We start from the raw sequence: 20,917 nt of genomic DNA on the forward strand, positions 1-20,917 counted from the left end.
GAAGATTACACACTGACGAGCCATGTCCTGTGCGCGCTGGGCGGTTATCAACAATGTCGGCGCTAGGACGAATCCTTCCCGGTGGATTACCTGAGCTGGTGTTCACCTGGATAGTAGTCGCACCGCTGGTCAATTGACGTGGCGGTATCTTATGGCTCAAGCCCAAGACCGAATTCAAGATGGTTGCTGACAGTCAGACTTATGTGAGCTCCTCTCTCGACTTTTGAGCTATGGCAATTGAGCTAGACTGGGCCACTGGCATGTGATGCTGAAGAGAACCTGTCGGGAGTAGCGCATTCTAATGATGAGATGCAGCTTGAGGCTTGTTACTGATCGAACCTACTGCAATCTCAGGATTACAGTTGGCCGCAGTCGATTGGTCTACACAATGACAGCCACACCGACGGCCGGCGGCACAATCGGGTCGGCTGCCGGATTGGTGGTGAGAACCTAGGATTCTGCATGGCTGCCGAAGAAGCCAGAGGTAACGTCGCACGAATGACGACGTCCATGCCCATTTCCGAGTTCTTGCGGAGAAAAGGAAGTATGGAAACACGACGATGAGGGGATACGCTTCATTGGCGATTGATTACCTTGAGGTACCCCGAAAGCCTCGGTCCAGCGGCATTGGGGACCTCAACAACCCACCTGAACTGGTACAACTTCCCAACCTTGAGAGATTGACGGGTATTTTAGTAGGGGAAGGGACCTTGGTAAGGTCCCTAAGTTCCCAAGTTCCAAGTACCTAGGTCCTAGCTCCGTTAGCCGAATCCCCAGAAAGTGCCTAGGCACTTGCCCAGATAGGAAATAGTACATCTGACCTGCCGCTTATCGATAACGAACCTTCCGGAGATACGACGCGGGGGTCGCGCGCGCATTTTGACGCTGAAGGGGGGGGAGAAAAGGAGGGGGGTAACTCGAGGTACTAATAAATTGTGAGGTATCACTTGCCTTACAGCTTTATCGGCCCGGGGTCCTAGTCACGTTCAACTGAAATTCGTCGAGTGCGTTCCACAATCCTAAAGCCCTCGACAAACACTCCAGTCCTCTCTGTTCTCCGCCGAGCTTCTTCCCCCCCCTCCTTCAACTCCGAAGCGAACGGACGCCCAGCGCAAGGCGAACCCTGCGCCGACACCAGCCCAGCACCGAATAACCGCACCACCGTCCGACGCAACCTCCCCAGCCCGTCCTCCGTGCTCCTCGCGAACGGCTACGAATATAGCTCTTGGGCCCTCCCAAAGTTCATGACTTGCGCCGTCCCAAGCCACCCGACCTCTCTCCTTCCGTCTGGTCCTCCGCGCGCCGGACGACCACACACACTTCCAAATAAAGACCGAGCATGTGCCCCGCGCCTGATCATGGAGGCTCTGCCATAGAGGATTCCCGACCCGACGACAACGACAACACCCTCAACACCACCATCGACAGCGGACACAACCCCTCCGAGCCTGCAGTCTTGGCCGGCGCCGATATCCGCACCAGAGCCCGGACAATGACGAGCACCGAGGAAATCGACAACACAATAATCCGGCCGGGCTCCGTCCGAATCAATGTCAAGGGCGCCTTCATCGTCGATCCGGACTCGAGTTCTCCGAGGAGCAATGGCCGAGGTTCCCCGACCCACCACGAGACGAGCGATATCCGCCTGCCCAACCACCATGCCGTCGTGAGCCATATTGCCGTTGACGTATGCGACTGCCCCCTCCCGCCCGTACTTGCTCCTCCTTCTTGTCTAGCTGCTAATCCCTTCATTTGCGCAGATTGGCGGCTCCTTGATTAAGCTCGTCTACTTTACGCGCGAGGCACACTCTACCGAGCCCGGCGGTCGTCTCAACTTTCTCAATTTCGAGACCGATCGCATCGACGACTGCATTGAGTTCATGCGCCACCTTAAGGACAAGCAGCAGACCCTCAATGGCTCTCAACCGAACGAATTGAGCGTCATGGCGACGGGAGGCGGCGCCTTCAAGTTCTACGACAAGATGCGGGATGTCCTGGGCGTAGATGTGTTGCGCGAGGAGGAGATGGAATGTTTGATAATTGGTAGGCTCTCGCATATCCTTCGGCGCATGCTCCACGGTTGCTAACTTACTTCCAAGGTCTCGACTTCTTCATTACCGAGATACCCCGCGAAGTCTTCACTTACAGCGAAACCGACCCAATGCACTTTGTCTCACCTTCGGAAAACATTTACCCCTACCTCCTCGTCAACATAGGTTCCGGCGTCTCGATGCTAAAGGTCTCAGGACCGCGCCAATATCAACGTGTAGGCGGAACCTCGCTCGGCGGTGGTACGCTTTGGGGTCTGCTCTCCCTTCTGACAGGCGCTCGCACTTTTGACGAGATGCTCGACTTGTCAGAGCGGGGGGACAATGCGAAAGTCGACATGCTTGTCGGCGACATCTACGGGGGAGATTACGGCAAGATTGGCCTCAAGAGCACCACAATTGCATCATCATTTGGCAAGGTCTTCCGCATGAAGCGCACAGCCGAGAATGAAGCGGAAGACCACGGTGGACTGCACAATGGCGATAACAAGAACACGTCTCCCCCACCGGAAGCCTCAGCTGAAGATGGCCCTCATGATGCAGCAGAGCACTCCTCAGAAGAGCCCTTTTCTGGAGCGGATGTCTCGCGCTCGCTGCTATATGCGATATCCAACAACATTGGCCAGATCGCCTTCCTCCAATCACAAATTCACAACCTGGACCACATCTACTTTGGTGGGTCGTTCATTCGAGGACACAGGCAAACAATCAACACCCTCAGCTACGCCATCAAGTTCTGGTCTCAAGGCAAGAAGCAGGCTTACTTCCTCCGTCACGAGGGCTACCTGGGCTCAGTCGGTGCCTTCCTCAAGCGTCAACCTCGCAACTGGGGCCGTCGTGGTTCTCTCGAACAAGCAGAGCCCATGGAGAAGCGCATCCAGAATCGCAGGATACACGACGTTGAGATGCAAAGCCTCGTGGACGACTACGCGTCCGACTCTGGACGCGAATCGGGACGCGACTAGTCAAAAGGCAAAGAAAGAAAGAAACAACATTACATTCATAAAAAGGAGCGAAGGTAGACGTGGTTGGTTCTTCCAGTTTTTGGGCGTTGTGCGGGCAGGCGGTGCGGTATATTCTGGCATTTACGACGCTTGATGGCAGAGCATTTGCGAACTTAGTGGGGGAGGCGAGATTGAAAGATATCACGCCAGCTTGGTGACCACTTAATTGGCACATACCATTATATTTTTTACTACATACTTACCAGTTTAATGTTATCAGTCATAGCTCGGCTGGCCTGTCGAGACAGAACGGCCCTGGATTGTCAGCAAACATTACAAACATTTCACGCAAAGGATCGTCGTCTTGGTCCCTCTTCGTGTGAGAGGTGTCATTTAAGCAGTGAGGGTTTCTTCGGGCTAATACATTGATGATCTTGGAGGCTCCATGCAACCGGAGACAGTGTTCCAATCCATGTCTGTGGATTTATGGTCACCTGGCTCAGTAGTATGTCAGTTGAAGTCACATGAATCTTTTGACTTAGGATCGTAGGCTTTCTTCTTGACCTGACAGCCTCCTTGCAAGCTCTTCAACATTGCCTTCGCCATGTCACCATTTAGCTAACGATTGCTGCAATAAGTCTTCAAGTTTGATCGACATACCCGGATCTGTTCGTGTTTCCTCTGAAGTTGAGGTTGTCGTCACAACAGCTACGTCAAGCCATCCTTCGTCCTACACACCATACATATACGTCATAACCGTCATCCCGTCCTCCACATCGCCGTATTACCTCTGGGCACATGGCTTCCGGACGAAGCGGACAATCACATGTACCCCGGACTCAACGGATGCGGTCCACAAATTCTCGGCACCTCGGAGGAGGGGACGTGGCCGGGGTGCGCATTGAAACGTATATGGGCCGTGGAAGACTCGGGAACCGTCCCCGGTAACTTTAAACGTTATGCGCATTTTTTTCTTTGGATCGGAAGGCTAACCCTAGTATACGCTCCACTGCTCGTCGTTACTTCTGGAAACCGCTAGTGAGGCTTTCTTTACAGTTGATTACCTGACTTAGTATAGATTAAAGGGCTGTAAAGACGGCGTATGGTCTGATCCGCGTTGTTCGAGTTTGGGATTGATTAGTTGGACAGCATGGATTCTTGGTGATTGCTGGCGTGATGGGTCATGATGAGAAGGTCAATGAGAAGAAGCACTGCTCTACCGAATCTCATGGGGTAGAGTAGAGTAACAAGAGACTCTACAACACCATGTTGTAGCCGCGGATCTATGCTGCCACAGCCATCACAGCCACGACTCCATCGGCGCCGGTCCAGATACCGTAATCCTCGGCCCAATACCAAAAACATAGCCCGGCACCAAAAAAGTCCTCCTTACAGAGTTCACAGGAACGTCACCGCTCCGCCACCGCAAGCCTCACGACGTAGTCGTTCGCAACGGGGTCCGGTCTAGAAGCCGCAACGACGGAACAAACTCGTCTGAACGGTGTCTTTCTCTCTACTCAACGTCACCTTACCCTGGATAGATAGGCCACACAACTCGGGAAATTCCCACTTTCAGCTGTTCGCACGAGAAGGCTGTCCCGAGGCAGTGGTTTGTGTGGTTCTCCACCATGACCAAAGGAGGTAAAGTCCAACGATTTGGTGTCTGGAACTTGCTATCGTTGGCCGTTTCTTTCTCGTTTTCGTCTCAAGTATAACTCAACCAGCTAACGCGACGTCACAGACCCGACCGGCAGTAAGAACGATATGCCGAGGTGCCAGCCGCGGTTGTGTCGTCTGATGTTTCCTGCCTTTGCATGAATAGCCGTAGGTAATCGGCGGGCTATGCACGGACTGCCGGACAGCGCCTGTATGGATTTACACCCAACAAACTTCCCTCTAGTTGCCTAATACGGAAGCCGATCGCGAGAAGGTATTCGCTTACTACTACGTAGGAGGGAACCGCAGGTCATTGATCCGGACCCTGCGGTGTCGGAGGCACGCAAATCGGAAGAAGTTCCAGGGGAAGACCCCGGACGACCGTAGCTGGACCCGAATACGGAGAGCTGAAGGCAATCGGTCGGTCCCCACTACTATCTTGAAGCTTTGAAGTGAGTGAGAGAGAGGGGACGAGGGAGGTCGGGGCATTACATCATTGCGGTTGTCATTGCTGTCAGATATCCCTGTCTCTCGTGAAGTGACGTCCGGCACACACACACACATACTCACGCATTCGGCTGAGCCCTGCGGTGGTCTAGGCATGGAATATGCGTCCTGTTGAGGCAGGGTTGCGAGCCTGACGTCTCCTAGACGGGAGTCGATCGCGGTAACGTACCTAGGTAAAGGATGTTGGGTCATGGAGAAGGTTGCGAAAATGTATATAGCTGAGTGGAATTCCCACCTCCTCAGCTGTTCTTATTTTGCCCAACATCACATAATCACACAACAATCAAACAACCACATTTCCACAATAGCAGCTCGCACAAACAAATTCAATATCAACAACCATCAGCCTTCAAACAATTAACAATCCACTATAACTCGAGAATCGACGACCCAAGCAGAGTTCGTTACAGATTGAGCATTAAACAACACTACAAAAACCACAACATCAACCATTCCAAATCATCATCATGCAGTTCTCCACCGTCTTCGCCCTCTTCGTCGCCACCATGGTCGCCGCTGCACCCACGTCTCCCATCGACTCAACCCTTGAGGCCAGAAAGGACCCCGGTGCCATTGCTGCCTGTGAGACGCAGACAGCAGCGGATCAGGTTGCCTGCATTGATAAGTGCAACAAGGACGCCGCATGCATCACTGCTTGGTGAGTCAGATCTCGGAAGCAAATTTCTCCTGAGTTTATGCTAACACGTTGATAGCTCGCTGGATGCGGCCCAGAAGTACACTGCTTGCGCCACGAAATAGATCTAGGATGATATCAGCGACTGCATAAGTGTACGATAGGAGAGCGGAAGTGGTATGAGCATTAGAGATTGCATAGCAAGCGACTAAACTGTAGGATTAGTAGGAGATGGGGGCTGGAAACATAGAGGAAGAGAGAGAGCGGTGTGTAGCGACCATGGATTATGAGATTCATTCCTAAACACGTTCGTCGCACAAAGGTGATGCGTAACACGGCCATGAGATCTCCAGCGTTCTAATTCCTCTAATGCCCGTAACGTCAGCTCTTCAGTTGAGTCTCAGTTGAAAACATCAGTCTTTCGATAGGCAGGACGAAGCATACGTTAGGGTAGCCATCGTAACAAATTTTATCTGGATATCTTTGGCGAGCGTATGATGAGGGATGCTGGAAATACTGCCGATACGGGTCGAAAAGATGCATCACGTCTTCGGACAGAAACTTCATCAAAACCACATTCATACTGAAGCGTGCAACAAAGTCTCGCCTTTTCCCGGTCACCGAGCTCTGATGACTCGACATGGAGCCACAGTGGATACACAACCCCCCTTCCCTGAGACACCGATCCCGCCGGCATGAGCTGGCTTGCAAAAGCCTAATCGAGCGTCACGGCATCATCAGATGACTTGCTTGTCAACTGAACTTACAAAACCAAGTACAACGATAGCACACGATCAAGTATTGAAGCAGACTCCAAGTCTCAAAGATGGATTACTGATCGACTTATGCTGTCCGAGAGCTCCGGCGCCGGGTTTCGGTGAGGGTCCCACCCCGTCCGCCGGTATCTACGACCGGGTCTCCTCGTTTTCGGTATCGAGTCAATTCAGCTTGAATCCAATTCGGGGCTTCGGCAGCCTTCTTTATTGATGTCACGTGGATATGATCAAGAAGATCAAGCGCTACGACGAAACAACACGAATGGTCTCGCGATATGGCGCTCGAGGCTCTATCAAGCATAGGTCCAAATTGACAGTCTTTGCCTGGTGGGAGCATCCGGCACGAAGGGAAAAAGCCGAGAACATTTAGTCTGGGCGGTCGGTCTTGTTGGACGGGCTGAGGGGTTTTGACTCCGAGGCATGTGCAAGCCGTTGGTTGCCGCAGTCGTTTCCCACGCCGTGACCGAGGCACCGCAAAAGTGGGGCTATTGCCGTACTTCTCGGGCCGGTGCCGACGAACGAACGGCGAATGAACATCGTAGCGCGAATTGCCCTAACTTTGAGGCAAGATAGAGCTTAATACTTACTGTGATACCGGACAAATTCTTTTCTTCAAGGCTCGGAATAAGCCAAAACGACGCCCTCTTCCTTCACAGCAGCTTCTCTACTATTTCATTCATCACACCTCGTGTCGTGGCTCAAGCAATCTGAGCTCTATTTCTCATTCGTCAAAATCAGCGGCATTTTGATGAGGGCAATCAAAAGGGGTGAGCGCTGAGGGTTCTGGAGTAATTGGCGACAGCAAGGACTTCGGCGATCCTCACCTATTGAATAGAAGACCTTTCTGGCTAGTAAGTCAATAACTTTGGATCAGATAATCGGCTTGAGTGAATAAAAATCTCTCGCCTTCAAGCGAATGATTGAGCATGAAAACACTGCCCTCATGAGAATTATTAGGAAAGCGTTACCGACTCCTCAACTGGTGCTCTCTCTGAAGCACATGTCTCCAAAATGGGTGGATGTCCGGCCATGAGAAGATTACCTGCCTCAGTCGGTTGCCGACCAGAGTTAAAAATACATATTCAACGCTATCTCTTGATGTCACTCCCAATTCCCACCTCGCTATAACGGTGCGAATTCTAGACAGCTGCCCCAGGTGGCTATTCCTGGTGACAGGCCCTTGTCATTCGATGTGGCTAAGTGTCTGACTCTGGTGATTGTCTATGTCACTCTCGGCTTATTCCATTAATATGGGAACCATCTCGTCGTAGATAACGAGTGAGAGACTGGCGAATTCATCGTCAACAAGCCTGCAGAGGCAACTTAAGCTGCAGACGAGGAGGTCGCGAAGCTGGACAACACAGTCCAAGCCAGCCCTTTCAACGTGCTTCGTCCCATATACAAAGGTCAAGAGATTAAACATTCCAAGATCGCTCCTACAGATCGCTAACTCCACAGCAGTACAATGGGAACATGCAAACTTGCAGCGGTCGTTTTGCGCCATTGTCTATCCCATCCCCGACTCAGACCCAACTTCAAGCTACCCCAAGCAATGGTAGCACCTAGAGAACGAACTGTCATCCAGCAGTACGGACGAGACGAGGATGTATTCAACTAAGAACATAAAATCTCGTAGATGGATGACCGTGGTTTCTGTCCTCGAGAAAAGGGGGAGGAGGGGGCCCATGCTCCCTTGTGAGCCCGTGGACATTCGACCAACGGGACAGCCTGATCATGGGTATACATACTTCAGAGGGACGTTACTAAGTTGGCAAGTGAGCATCGATTGAACACGGAGAGCCATGCGAAGACGAGGATGATTTCTCTGCTCCCCTATTTACCTTATGCCATACCAATTATGGGATAAGGGGGGACGCGATCGCATTACAACGGCTCATTTCCGGGGTCGTCTCAACTACAACGTCACATGACTCATTGCGACTTCTACAGTAGAAGCCATGGGCGCGTGCTTACTCACAACAGTCAATAGAGTACAATCAAGCTGGGATCTAACAGAATTGTCACAAACTTGTCACTTTATTACTCAAGGTATTCAGATGGTTGGAACACATCACAAGGCAACCAGGAACCAAAAAGTCATTGTAGAGCGCATTTGTATTCCTCTCGAAAGGAACTAGCTGATTAAGTATTAGTCCAACAAGCCAAGGGGTATAAAAAATCTTCCAACACCCTTTTTTCCGATGCGCTCTAAAGTTCGCGGCCAAGTTGAGATAAATGTGGGAATATAGAGCCTTTTTAACACCGAATGTTTCCAGACCTATATAAAAACCACCTATGCAATGTGTTTGTTTCGTAAGGATCGTAAGAATGATATGTAAAATTGCGGGCTTGTAGATTACAGATTTGTGTGTGTGCGTGCAGCGACTTGGATACAGTAAGGAAATTTTTTGGGGTTGGTAGCATTTCTCCTCCGCGCTCAGGTAAGTTTCATCTTAGTAGAGGGGGTGGGAGAAAGCAGCCATGTTACCCAGCTTAGAAGGCAGCGAGGGCAGCAATGGCAACGACGGCACCGAGGCCGAAAGTGGTCTTGCCAGCACCGGCGACAACGACGCCAGTGGTGGTGGGGACGGCAGCACCGCCAGTGCCGACGGGAGTGGACTTGCTGGCGCCAGCGGCGGGGGTGGTAGGGTAGGGAGCAACTGGGGCCTGGGAAGAGGCAGTCGCGCCGGGGGCAACGGGGGTTCCGGCCGGGGCAGAGGGAGCCGGGACGGGAACGACGACCGAGGCGGAGTTGGTGGCGAAGGAGACGTGGGGAACCTCGAGGGTGGTCTTGATGACGGCGGTGGTGGACGAGCCGGGAACAGTGGTGCCGGAGGTGACGCAGGGGACAACGATGGTCTTGTCAACGGTGACGGTGGTGTACTCAGCAGGGTTGGTGGCAGCGGGCTTGGTGGCCGAGACGGTGATGGCGGTGGTGATGGTGGCAGGGACAGTGACGATGGCAGGGTTCTCAGGAATGTGAGCAGCGCAGATGCCCTGGAAGAACTGGGTAGCCTTGGAGATGATCTCGTCGCTGGCACCGTAGGCGTAGATGCAAGAGAAGACGTTCTCGACGAACTTGGAGTCGGGGCAGAAGCAGTTGACATCAGAGTTGTCAGTGCAGCCGGAAGAGAACATCCAGGTGCTCAAGCACTGGGGAACGACATCGGGGCAGGGAAGAGTCTCAACGGGGCCAGCGGGAACGGTGACCGAGGCGACGGGCTTCTCGGAGGAGACACCCTGGGAAGGAACGCCAGCGGGCTGGGTAGCAGCGGGCTTGGAGGGAACACCGGGGGTGTGGACGAAGGTCTCGGTGACGGGGCAGATGGTGGTAGAGACGGGGACGGTGACGGTGACAACGGCATGGGACTTGGCGGGGCAGTTGGTGACCTCGGGAGCGCAGGAGGTGACGGTCTCGACGCGGGTGGTGTAGACGGTGGAGGTGGTGTCGTAGACAGTGGTCTTGGTCTCAGGGATAGCGGGGACGGTCGCGGGGACGGTCTCAGCGGGCTGGGTGCCGTTGATGGGGACGGTGGGAACGGAGGCGCTGGGGAGGGCAGCAGAGGTGGTCTCACCGCCGACGGGCTTGGTGACAGACTCAACGGGGACAGACTCAACCGGCTTGGTGGTCTCCTCAGTGGGCTTGGAGACGATGGGGGTCTCAGCAGGCTTGGTGACGGAAGGAACAACAGCAGTGGTCGAATCCGCGGGGATGGAGACGGAGGGGAGGGCAGCGGAGGTGGTCTCGCCCTTGCTGGGAACGGGAGCAGTCTCGGTCTCCTTGGAGGGGCCGGTGGTAGCAGGCTTGGTGGCCTCAGTGGTCTCCTCAACGGGCTTGGTGGGCTTGGAGACGGAGGGCACAACAGCGGTGGAGGTGGCCTCAGCCTCGGAGGTGGTCTTGACGGGCTTGTCATGAGTCTTGGTGCTCAGGGTGGTGGCGATGGCGAAAGAGCTGGTCTTGGTCTTGGGAGGGACAGTGGTCTGGGGAGGGCTGCAGTCGAAGCTGATGGTGTGGATGCCAACACCGCAGGTGGTCTTGGGCTTGGAGGGCTGCTCAGGGTAGACAATGGTGACGTTCTTGGCACCACCGCACTGGGAGTTCTTGACAGTGGTTCCAGACTTGGAGCAAGCAGAGCGGTGCTTGCAGCTGGAGCCATCGGGCATGTCGTAGTGGAACTCGAGGTCGCAGTCGAACTCGACGGAGACGTCGAAGTGGACAATGGAGAACTTGTCGGGAGAGCCGGAGCCGGAGCCACAGCCGAAGGAGGGAGAGGTCTCCTTCTTGCTTCCGCAAGAGCCCTCAATGACCTTGCCCTTGCCGAAGGTGCGGGGAGCGAGAAGATCGCGCTTGGAGAAATCGCTTCCGCAGGTCCAGCCCTTGAAGTCGAAACCGCCGTAGTTGCTGAACGATCCAGTGTTCAAGTCACCCCAGGAGAAACCATCCTTCTGCTTGTCGTCACACTTGTTGTCGGTGTTCTCGGGGCAGGTGAAGGAAGGGAACTTGTTCCAGCCCTATGAAGCTTGTTAGTGATCACCGACTAAGAGAGAAGCAGGCGAGGTCTCATGTGAGATCCCGCTGTGGAGTTGTGGTTTGAGAACTTACGGTAGCAGTGACCTGGCTGACGCCGGCGGCAAGGGCCAGAAGAGCAACGCTGTTCTTCATTTTGAATGATGGACGAGGATTCTTTCTTTGAGTGAGAGTGAGAGATACTTTGTTCTAGTGAAAGTAGTGGAAACAAAAAACTAAGTTGGTATTAAGTTGAGAGCAAAGAAGCGAATGACTTTACACTCAGAAAGCGAATGGACGGTTGTTTGATAGAACGAAAGTAGGAAAGAATGTTCGATGAGGATGAGAATCGAAACAGTAAACATGGGCGGGAAGAGGAAGAGTCTATATACAAGAACGACGACTCCTATCACTGGGGATGGTTGGGTGTGAGGTTCCTAGTCCTCACCCTCACTCTCACCTGAGGAGGCGACTTGCCTGGAGGGGGGGTGGGAGACTGACAGACTGAACAGACTGAGAGAGAGGACCGAACGGGGATGAGGGACGGAGACGGGGTGGATCCAGGCAGGAGGTGCAAGTGCAAGGCCGTGCTGCACGGACTAGGTACAGCGGACCCGTGGCATGGCCATGGATGTGGACAGCACTCGCACTAGGCATGGGGGCCTGCGGACTGGTTGATGGATGGCCATGGTGCAGTGGTGGACGCAGATGTGGATATGGGATGTGTGGATGGTGGCTAAAGGAGGAGAGGTCACCGGAGGGCATGGCAGGTAAGGCAAAGCGAAGCCGGGTTTGATGCCGGCCTCTTCAAAGGCCATACTATCCTCCAACAGGGGTTGGTTCTCCAAGAAGACTTCTGGATGGTGCTACGACTGGAGACTGGGCTGGGAGATGGGGGATTGCAGGATGGGGCCAGAAACAGCACTGCCTTCTTCCCATCCGGCACCTGAGCGGTTGAACGGTTCCTATTCGAGCGACTTGTTGCTTGGATCGGAGCCAGGAACATACGGAGAAGGGTGCATTTGGGCACAGCAGCCCCTGGACATCCCCTTTGATCCTTGAACATGAGGACGGGACTCACTGGAGCCCGATGGTTCCCTCTCTCTGTGTGTCTCTCTCTATCCCAATGGTTGGACAGTGGTCTCCTCGCTCAAGTCCCGGAGGCCATCCATAGACTACATGGAGCTCACGGCACATGGTTGACGAATTGGAAGTGATGGATGTTGAGATTGAGTGTGCTCAGCCTACCGGAACAAAGGCAATGCTCATGCTCGTAGGCCAGGCTGAGTTTCATGCTCATGCATAACCGTGTGATGGTGCTTAATTGGAGAGATCCGCAGTTGCTTTGGCGGTGCCATAGGGTTTAGTCAGATTAGGGGGAAGATGGGGATGTGTGTTCTGTGAACAATGACGATATGCTACGGCCGAGGGCAAGATGGAGAAGTGTTCATGAATAGCAACACGGACGCCATGTGGAGATGGTGGTTGATGCAGGACCGAGACTAAAGAGCACCGCCTGTTATGCTCGAGATGAAGGTGTCGACGATCCGTCAAAGCCATGGGCGGACGGAAAAGACGGGAAGCGAATGCAAGTCAAGCCAGACAGCGTCGGTGGGATGGGCTTGGTGAGAGTGAGAGTGAGATGTTGAGTCGAGTCTGTGAGTTGCGGATGGAGATGAGATGAGGTCGGTGCGTACGCTTTGGTGCCGCCGTCTGCGATTTTCAGATGACTGGAGGGAGCGAGCGAGGAGTAGCAGGTTGTCTGTCTGTCTTAGACATTGACGGTAGTCTACGTCTGACTGAGTGGCTGCTTCTGTGCATTCTGTATCCGAACAGGAACCGTGGGCCATGGATCGAGGATCGAGGGCCGTGGACGGTGGTGAAGGATGCAAACTGCAAAGTTGCCATCTGCCAGTTCTACGCTTTGTTTTGCCGCCGCCGTGACGCTTGGGCGGTAAAGTGAGTAGTCAGAGGTACGTACCCTTGGTGACCTCCCCCCTTGCCATCCAACCTAATGCTGTCCCGTTCAGGAACAGGAAAGAGCAGGGACAGGGGCTGCTTACCCAAAGAGACCCCGTCGCCGACGACGTGAGAAGGCCCAAGCTGCGAGCTGCCTCTCTCTCTCCCCAAGCCCCCTGCAGTCTGCAGACTTTCGACTGCAAGAAAGACGGATGCACCTTTTGAGTCTTCATTCGGTGGTAAGGTAAGGTAAGGTGCGGATGCACAGTAGAGACGAGAGTCTGGAGTGCAGTTCTAGACTGGCCGTTTGCGCTACCCTTCCCCAGAGGCTTGCTTTTCTCTCGCCGGGCTTGGTCTGAAATCTAGGCTTGACGCCACAGGGAATCTGAATCTCCCCAAGCAGAACAGAAAGAGACGCCTTTTTGGATCTTTTGAGGGGACAACGGGCGCCTACCTCGATCTAAGTGACCCCGTGGCTTGCCATCTGCGACTCGCTGTAACTGTACTTTATCCCGTATTGGGACTGGCTCATTGTCAGCCAGTCTATTTGGTAATCGCTCTGCAACTTCACACACTCTTGCTTGTCAGTTGCGACTCTGCTCACAGAACACTGTAACCCCAAGGGTGCACCAATTCTTTCCCATCGGTGGGTGGCTTTTGGTTAGTCAGGGGCAGAAAGAGAGAAGCATGAGCGGTCAGGTACCCGCCCCGCCTTCCATCCAAAGCCCCCACTACACGGTACCAGGGTACTTTACGTCTAGCCAATCGTGGATTATTACGGACTGGAGTCTCTGGGGTTGAACTACGGCGAATCTGGACGTCTCAAACGGACTCGCCGCCGCCTTTCGCCCTCCAATAATCGGCGTGGATGGGATGCCCCAGGATGCCTCGATACGCTGGCCTCCGCGCCTAACGTCAGCCCATCCAGCGCTTTGGGGCTGCTGTGAGGATCAACACGGCGGCAAGGCACGTATGGAGGCACCGAATGCTGCACGTAATCATTACCCGTGTGTATTTTCGGCCTAGCAAAAGGTCACCAAAAGTTAATTTGAAAGGTTGATGCTGTTAACCGTGTTCCAGCCTGTATCCGCATCCGTATCCATCTCAGCCTCACTCTATGGAGCGTCTCAAGAATCACCTTAGCAAAGTTTGGGTTGCAGTGCAGACAGATGCAGACAGTTGGAGACCAGGGAGACTGCTAACATTCGTTATCCAATTTTCAATCTGCAAAATCAATTCTTGGTCCATCCTACCCTAGCCCTCCAGATAGATGGAAGTCGATAATACGCGGACCACTCTGCGTACCCGTGTATAGGCACCTGGGCCTATTGGTGTACCTCCCGTCGGTACTCCCACCTGAAGGACGGAAGCATTGGACGAAAGAAGCTCATGGCGGTGGAAAGGGGCCAGCCAATGACAGCTGCCAGGTCATCTGAAGTCGCGCTCCCCAAGGACCCAAAGAGACAACAGACAATCTGTTCGCACCTATTTTAACTGAACTCAAGCCTCAAGAAGTAAAGACTCTGCTTACTTACTCGACGAATCAACTCAACTTCCTAGGTAGGTCCCTGCCGCCCATGACCCTTTCTGTCCTGTCATGCTCCGAACAACGGCTCCTTTGAGAGCCACAGGGTTGCTTTGGGCTGCTTTCTTCTTGTCAGTTGACAGTGACACTCATTGCTTGCATCCCGACTCCTTGCCGCCTGCCTGTTCCTCTGAACTGTTCCTAGCCTCTCGAGTCTTCTGCATCCTCTTTACTGGCGACTTCTCCCACCAAGCGAGGGGCTCCTTGCCCAGTCCAAGTTGAAACGCTCAGCCACAGCGCCAGCTTCTCCGTTGCGCTAATGCAGGAACGGTACCTTAGAGCCAATCAATCGCCAGCGGAAAGGAAACCTCTTGGGAAAGGGCAATCCAGGACGTTACCTTGGATCCCTGCCACTCTTCCCCCCTGCTTCTTGCCATGCCTTGCCAAAAGGAGGGGATTCTTCCTCTCCCCTGCTCCTTCCTCTTCCCCCTGCTCGCCCGGGGTCATCCACTCCACAACTTTTCACTTCGTGCCCCTGGAGCCTTGTTCACGATGTGGTCCTTCCGCCTCTTCTTTCCCCCCCTGGTTTACACTTCAACATCCACTCACCTCGAGGCTCGACTCCATCACTCCCAACTCTGCAAGGAAAAAGCATCAATCCACTTCCAGATGGTCATACACTTGCATCCAAAGTCCACCTCGATCGCAATCCTTCTCCATCCTGCTACCCTGGACCCCTTGCTCCCGAAGAAAAAGTCTGTCAGCAAGGGCACGCCGGAATCTCGAGAGGCTATGCCCTTCAGAGAACCGCCAGAACACCTGGGATCCCGGTGGTCCCAAATCCTCAAGCACGCTTTACCCGATCATGACGCGACCTGTCGGCCATGTTGCCCAAATCCATCGGCACTGATTCTCATCCAAGTCGACGATGCTCAGACCTTCTGGCCAGAAGCTCCACGATAGCTTTGAGCGTCGTTCGCTTCCGTTCAATTCACCTCCCTCCCTCGCTTTTGCTCCCTGCGCTGCCACGCCGCCTACCCTCTTCCGAGAAAAATAGGCTCGCTTCAAATCGTTCGATCCAGGACACAGTCTGGTCGCCACGCCTGTCAAGCGATATTATATCGTGTTGGGTATATTCAACTCCAACGTACGGAGTATTGTCAAGATATCGCGGCTCGGTCAACCGGCCCAGATCAACCAAAACGAGCGGCCCGCTACTAGTTATCGGAAATGTTTACTCATCTGTCTAAACCTCTATTTGCTTCCGAAAAAGGCCTGCTCGCCAGCTTCATTCTAGCGCAGTGTACGGATATCTGTACTGGTAATCGCCGCCAGCATCGTAGACCTGTGGATTGGTCCTCCTCGTTGTGCGGCTGTCTATCCTCGGGTCAACTGCAAAAGCACACGTCAATAGACGTCACAATGCTTGGCCTTCGACCGGTCCAGAATAACAGGCCAAAGAGGCATCCATAGTGTCTTGGCCTGATTGCCATCTCAAGAACTCGTTCCGAGGAAACGGTTTGTTTCACCAAGTCAGCCACCCGAAGCCAACAAATCCGAATGTGGGCTATCAGTCTACCTCTTTGTGGAAGTTGGACCCAATGATCAGGGCAACACAACGGCTTATTGCAACCTCAGCGACAACGTAACGCCAGCGGTGGTTTCGCTCTCGATTTACAGCCACAGCTTCTGGGCTGCTCGGCGGTCCCCTCAAGTGTGTGGATCGTCAAACTGCAACCTTTTCTCGGTTTAGATTTCGTTTTAGATTTAAGCATCCTTTTTCCTCTTCGGTGGGTGGCCGAACCGCTGCACGATGGCTGGACCCGTATCGGGCCTAACCAAGAGGCCATGCGGTCTGTAATCCATCGAGAAGCGCTGGCTGGACCGCGCGGCACTATGTGATTGCTGCGGGATGCCAGACGCCCACGCTGCCTTACCGAGACACCGCTTTTCACCAAAACCTGTCAAGTCTTTCGCAAGCAGCCTCTACCTGAGACAACTCGTCAATGGCTAAAGACAACGTCGCCAACTGTTGAGAGGCAGGCGGCTATGACCAGGTGCAATTACAAGCCCAATTGTTTGGCCTACAGTACAGTCCATCCAGATCCTTTGCCCGGCAGCGATGCTTCGGGTCATATCTACCCATCATCGACAAAAACATCGACACATACAACTCTAGGTTGCTCTGGCGCCCAATCCATCATCTATTCGGAACCGACTTTACAGAACAGTAACTGATTCTGCCAGCATGACGTCGGCCTTTTGCCCTATCGAATGCCCACCAGGCCAGAAAGAGCCGAGTCAGCCGGGGGGCTTTGCCTAATCAGGCACGCTCACCTGAATCTGAGAACACGAGCCATGCCAAAAGTCGCCGACAATACAACCGTCCTTCCTCCGTTCTAGGTCCTCAAGATATCCTCCAATTTCCACTCGCGTATGGCTGAAACAACACTCTTTCTTGCTTCAGAGCTGTCAACTTCATCGACAGCCATAACCGTATCCAAAATCCAGATGACTGTTTATTTCTGATGAGGAGCCCCAAGACAGATAGTGAGGCTCGAGCGGCATGTCTTGAGCCGATACCGCCCGAGGACCGTGAGCCTGGGCCTGACGGTCTGACCTGACCAGGGGAGATTGGATGACATAACTGACCACAGTGGTCCCCTAAACTCCGACCACCCTCACAGACAGCGGCGCCATGGGCATCAAGACCCATCCTTTCCGTGGAAAGTCACTCCCGACAGGCGTCCCTGGATATTGCGACCAGCTGTCTATCGTTGGAGCCAGCGCTGGTTTTGCTTGGAGATCGGCCAGCACTGCCGTCCTGAATCGCATGAATCGTCCGAGACCTCAAAAACTCAATAACAAATCTCAAGTATTGGGTTTTCATCTTCCTCACCAGGCCGGTATCCGAGAAGAGGATGAACACCTTGCCGTTCATCTCGTGGCCAGCGCTGTGGTCGCTATCGAGATGAAATATTGAAAGTTCAATCAATTATCGACAAGTGTATCCGTGAACCGGAGCTTTCGTGGCCTTCCCCAGAACGCACACTATCTGCCCCGTCTTCACCGTCGATCATTGATCCCGCAGATTGGTTCAATACCTGGCTGGACGAAAGAGGAAATCAGACCATCCAAAACGGGGGTTTGCAAGAGAGAACGCAATCACGGCTCGGTCCCGATCATGAGATCGCCTGGTTCCGTTGGCGTGACCTGGAGTCTTGTCTCTAGCCATATGGTTCACTGGGTTTCTTCCCTCTTCTCATTTCCCAAGGCCCGCCTGAGCTTCTATTCTCAGCGACCTCTCTTGTCAAGGTTGCATTTTGTTTCCTCGGCATTTTGAGGATCTTCCAAACAAGACAATTGAGTGCAAGGGCCGGTCGCCTTCGCTTTCGAGCAATGTTGGTCCTCCGATGCACCTCCGTTGCCGGGCTTGCCTTTGTTCAACAAGGACCGGCGCCCCTTTCGCGGAGGATAGTCCAGCCCGAAAATTCAGCAACAACCGCGACTCCGCGATGTGTGGCCTGCTGTTCGCCTCCCTTGTTGCCCTGGCACCTACCCTACCGGAAGACAGGCCAGGTCCGTAACAGGGACCACCCCTTCCGGTTTGCTATGCTTCAACGGGTGTCTTCCACGGTGCAACCCTGACGGTGATGGCCGGGGTCGTCGCTGAAATCCCAAAGAGGAACTCGATGGCCCGAACCCTGCAGCACGGTTACCAAATCCCCGAGAACCTCCTGTGGACAGCTGTCGAAAATGTTCGTGCCAGCGCGGCTCACTTTTCAGCCACTGTTTGGTCATCAGTTAACGGCAGCATGCGTTAGAATGTTACCCATGAGAATCCCAAGTTTTGAAAGAGTCGAGTGTTATAACACCGATTGGGTTCCTCCCGTCAGGCGCTGGATCAGTTCTTCGTCACCAAGTCATCCGATATTTCAACACCACCCTGCGATGTAAACGGGAGGCAAGGTCAGCGTGACTCCCGCGAAGTATATCGTCCTGATCTCTCGCGAGTCAAGATCCTGCTCAATAGCCGCGCTTAACACCATCCTCTCTGCCAGTGGCAGTCGTGGCAGTCGGGGGTATCCCATTCATCCCATTCAGCTGATGTCAAGCTCTTGTCCATTTCATCCGAACTCTTGCAAAGGGGTGAAGAAAAAAATCTCCTAGGCCTCCGATCCCTAATTGTTTCGATGTCATACCCCGCCAAACATGCATAATGGACAACCCGAACTCAGCATCGCGTTCTTTATGCGAGCCTTGCCGTGACGTATAGGGTGGCTGTGAAGCTGGCTCATCGAGAGAGAAAAAACTCCCCGGCAGTTCCGCACAAACGCGATGCGGATGGCAAAATGTTGGTTGACTGACGGGTCTTTTCCTTGACTCCCCCTCTCTCTGCCTGGTTATCCCCTCCCTCCCGTTGTGGGGAGAGATACGGATATCGAGATGGAGATCATGGGTTTGGCAGAGAGACTGAGCGAAATGTGGTAGCGATGGAAGAGCCGGCCAGTGGGGGCGGGGATGATTCGGTTTCATGACACGAGGCTCGATGGTGTTGGTCGCGGTATCCCTCCGCCTGTTGGCCAGCTCTGTCTCTCTCTGGCTCGCTCGCGGCTTCGCTTCGGCAGACAGGGGCATCAATCTAGTTTTTTCTCTTCCTTTCTAGCCTCTGGGTCCTGGCTATAATACTCTACGGATACCGACACACTACCCTCGCGGGGCTCGAGGAGGTGGCTGTGAAACGGAACGCTGTTTATTTTGCTCTTGCTAGTTTGGCCAAGTGTGATCGCCAACTCAACTATGGCGATCTGCCGTAATGAAGGCGGGTACGGATACCCCGTGCTGCCGGCTCTTCAAGATGCCCATCACTGCCCTGTGTAGCAGACTGAACTCCTGGAGAAGGTGGGAAAGGCTGTGTCTGCGCCGCTGTGGTGGGTTGGATGTGAATCCACGGTAAGATGGCATCCAGCTTCGTTCATGCTTGTCAGACGAGCCTGTGATATATTGAACATTCATCAGTCGAGGGGGGCTTGTTTCTCGGCTTTACTTTTACGTGCGAGGACCGTTGCACGAGCGCGAATGTCAAGATGTCAGGCTACGGAGGCCGCGGGGGAGAAGAGCTGTAAGGCTCGGTGAGTCGGATCTTGCTGCGTTGCCGTTGTATTCGTCACATGCCTCTGCAACGTTCCCGTCAAGTTTGAGGTCACTCTGAAGGCCTTCAGTTGCCCTGTCTCATTTGGGATCTAATGCAGATACCCGACCGTTTTGGGGATCTTATTGGGAACCACCTTTTAGGGGAGCTGAAGTACGATTCTACGGCAAAATCGGGATTGTAGATGTGGGTGGACAGTGAACTGGCGGTGGCCCTAGGTAGAAATTGTTTCAGAGGAATAAGCAACGAGCGGTTTTACGACCTCGTACGTTGAGAAAAAGCAAAACTTTTGCGGTCGGTTGAAGATAGGTATGCCTGTCTTTGGATGCATTGACGTTGACGTTTTGTGGAGAGGCGTTGTGGTTCGGTGTGTAAGACAATGGTCGTATGAACGGTCGAGACTCAGGGGAGGTGGACTTTGGGAAGAATACGAGGTGAGATTGCGTGGTTTTGTTTCGCCCTGTGGGATTGATTTCTCGCGATGGACTCTGTTTGTGGGATGAGGTGTGTTTCGGGCGGCGAGAGACATGCCTAGTCTACCGAGTGTATGGAGAACAAGACCGATTGGTATGCGGCGGCTTTGGACGTTTCCGGTGGTGTCAGCCGAGAGTTGAGTGTTGGGTGTCGTGAAAGCTCGTTCGAGAGAGGTTTTGGATACCTTTCGCGTGCATGATCTTTTGAGACACGGGCGATTTATCGTGTAGTTGGTCGCAGATTGTGGCTTTGCATATTCGAAAACTTGTCTCGAGTTTCCACGCGAAACACGGGTATTCACGACCAAGGGCTTCAAGATACGAGGTAGTATGGCATGATACTCACAGAATACCCGTGGACAGTACGGCGTGGGATACTCTGGATCTAGATGGTGTGTTTCTTGATAGCATCCGACTTTCACATGGGATGTTGAGGTTGAAGGTCCATGGCATGCTGCCGCGGCCATGCCTGTTCCTAGACTGTAGCGAGAGCAAGGTCGTCTGTGGAAGATCTCACAGCTCGTAAGCAGGTATACATTTGTTCCTCAGACGGTAAATTTGTGTCCGTTGTATCTGGATGATGATTACGATGGTTGTGGGAACGTCTCAGCCTTGCTGGCAAGACTGAATCAAACCATTTCGAGATGTTGTAGCCAGGTCTCTCGGCTTCAATCCATAACTTCTCCTCTGAGAATGTTCGAGAAACCATTCGGCTCTGGTTGAGTGTCTCGATAGT

At 53.5% G+C, this 20,917-nt stretch overlaps 5 protein-coding genes across 5 annotated transcripts; 3 read left to right on the top strand and 2 right to left on the bottom strand.

Annotated features, from left to right (window-relative positions):
* Window positions 1–914: 914 nt before the first annotated feature.
* BDZ83DRAFT_617226 (fumble-domain-containing protein) lies at window positions 915–3,394 on the top strand. Its single transcript, XM_060508017.1, has 3 exons — window positions 915–1,687; window positions 1,761–2,043; window positions 2,100–3,394. Exons 1-3 carry the CDS (start codon window positions 1,340–1,342, stop codon window positions 3,011–3,013), a joined length of 1,545 nt encoding a protein of 514 aa, XP_060366181.1. The 5' UTR covers window positions 915–1,339; the 3' UTR covers window positions 3,014–3,394.
* A 1,996-nt stretch (window positions 3,395–5,390) lies between these two features.
* Window positions 5,391–6,367, top strand: BDZ83DRAFT_617230 (uncharacterized protein). The gene is made up of 2 exons (XM_060508018.1): window positions 5,391–5,813; window positions 5,869–6,367. The coding sequence occupies exons 1-2, from the start codon at window positions 5,623–5,625 to the stop codon at window positions 5,912–5,914; spliced, it is 237 nt and encodes a 78-aa protein (XP_060366182.1). The 5' UTR covers window positions 5,391–5,622; the 3' UTR covers window positions 5,915–6,367.
* A 2,691-nt stretch (window positions 6,368–9,058) lies between these two features.
* BDZ83DRAFT_575090 (uncharacterized protein) lies at window positions 9,059–11,228 on the bottom strand (the record flags this gene model as incomplete). The annotated part of the gene is made up of 3 exons (XM_060504777.1): window positions 9,059–10,112; window positions 10,179–11,077; window positions 11,169–11,228. 3 exons carry the CDS (start codon window positions 11,226–11,228, stop codon window positions 9,059–9,061), a joined length of 2,013 nt encoding a protein of 670 aa, XP_060366183.1.
* Window positions 11,229–16,506: 5,278 nt separating this feature from the next.
* On the top strand, window positions 16,507–16,879 carry BDZ83DRAFT_272299 (uncharacterized protein). Its single transcript, XM_060502066.1, has one exon. It carries the CDS (start codon window positions 16,606–16,608, stop codon window positions 16,792–16,794), a length of 189 nt encoding a protein of 62 aa, XP_060366184.1. The 5' UTR covers window positions 16,507–16,605; the 3' UTR covers window positions 16,795–16,879.
* A 2,578-nt stretch (window positions 16,880–19,457) lies between these two features.
* BDZ83DRAFT_272341 (uncharacterized protein) lies at window positions 19,458–20,870 on the bottom strand. The gene is made up of 3 exons (XM_060502067.1): window positions 19,978–20,870; window positions 19,604–19,922; window positions 19,458–19,550 (listed from the first exon to the last, which is right to left on the bottom strand). Exons 1-2 carry the CDS (start codon window positions 20,646–20,648, stop codon window positions 19,775–19,777), a joined length of 819 nt encoding a protein of 272 aa, XP_060366185.1. The 5' UTR covers window positions 20,649–20,870; the 3' UTR covers window positions 19,458–19,550; window positions 19,604–19,774.
* Between the last annotated feature and the right edge of the window lie 47 nt (window positions 20,871–20,917).

This window comes from Colletotrichum acutatum (assembly GCF_030867785.1).
Source record: "Colletotrichum acutatum strain CBS 112980 chromosome Unknown BDZ83scaffold_35, whole genome shotgun sequence".
In the NCBI taxonomy this organism is placed as follows: Eukaryota; Fungi; Ascomycota; class Sordariomycetes; order Glomerellales; family Glomerellaceae; genus Colletotrichum; species Colletotrichum acutatum.

Excerpts from the sequence above, each read along its gene's own strand:
- BDZ83DRAFT_272341 (XM_060502067.1), bottom strand. The coding sequence starts at position 20,648 with ATGGCCGCGGCAGCATGCCATGGACCTTCAACCTCAACATCCCATGTG. Across the intron at positions 19,923-19,977 it reads AAGTTTTGCTTTTTCTCAAC|GGCCACCGCCAGTTCACTGT; the intron begins GTACGAGGTCGT and ends ATTTCTACCTAG.
- BDZ83DRAFT_617226 (XM_060508017.1), top strand. The coding sequence starts at position 1,340 with ATGTGCCCCGCGCCTGATCATGGAGGCTCTGCCATAGAGGATTCCCGA. Across the intron at positions 1,688-1,760 it reads TGAGCCATATTGCCGTTGAC|ATTGGCGGCTCCTTGATTAA; the intron begins GTATGCGACTGC and ends TCATTTGCGCAG. Across the intron at positions 2,044-2,099 it reads GATGGAATGTTTGATAATTG|GTCTCGACTTCTTCATTACC; the intron begins GTAGGCTCTCGC and ends CTTACTTCCAAG.
- BDZ83DRAFT_617230 (XM_060508018.1), top strand. The coding sequence starts at position 5,623 with ATGCAGTTCTCCACCGTCTTCGCCCTCTTCGTCGCCACCATGGTCGCC. Across the intron at positions 5,814-5,868 it reads GCCGCATGCATCACTGCTTG|CTCGCTGGATGCGGCCCAGA; the intron begins GTGAGTCAGATC and ends ACACGTTGATAG.
- BDZ83DRAFT_272299 (XM_060502066.1), top strand. The coding sequence starts at position 16,606 with ATGACCAGGTGCAATTACAAGCCCAATTGTTTGGCCTACAGTACAGTC.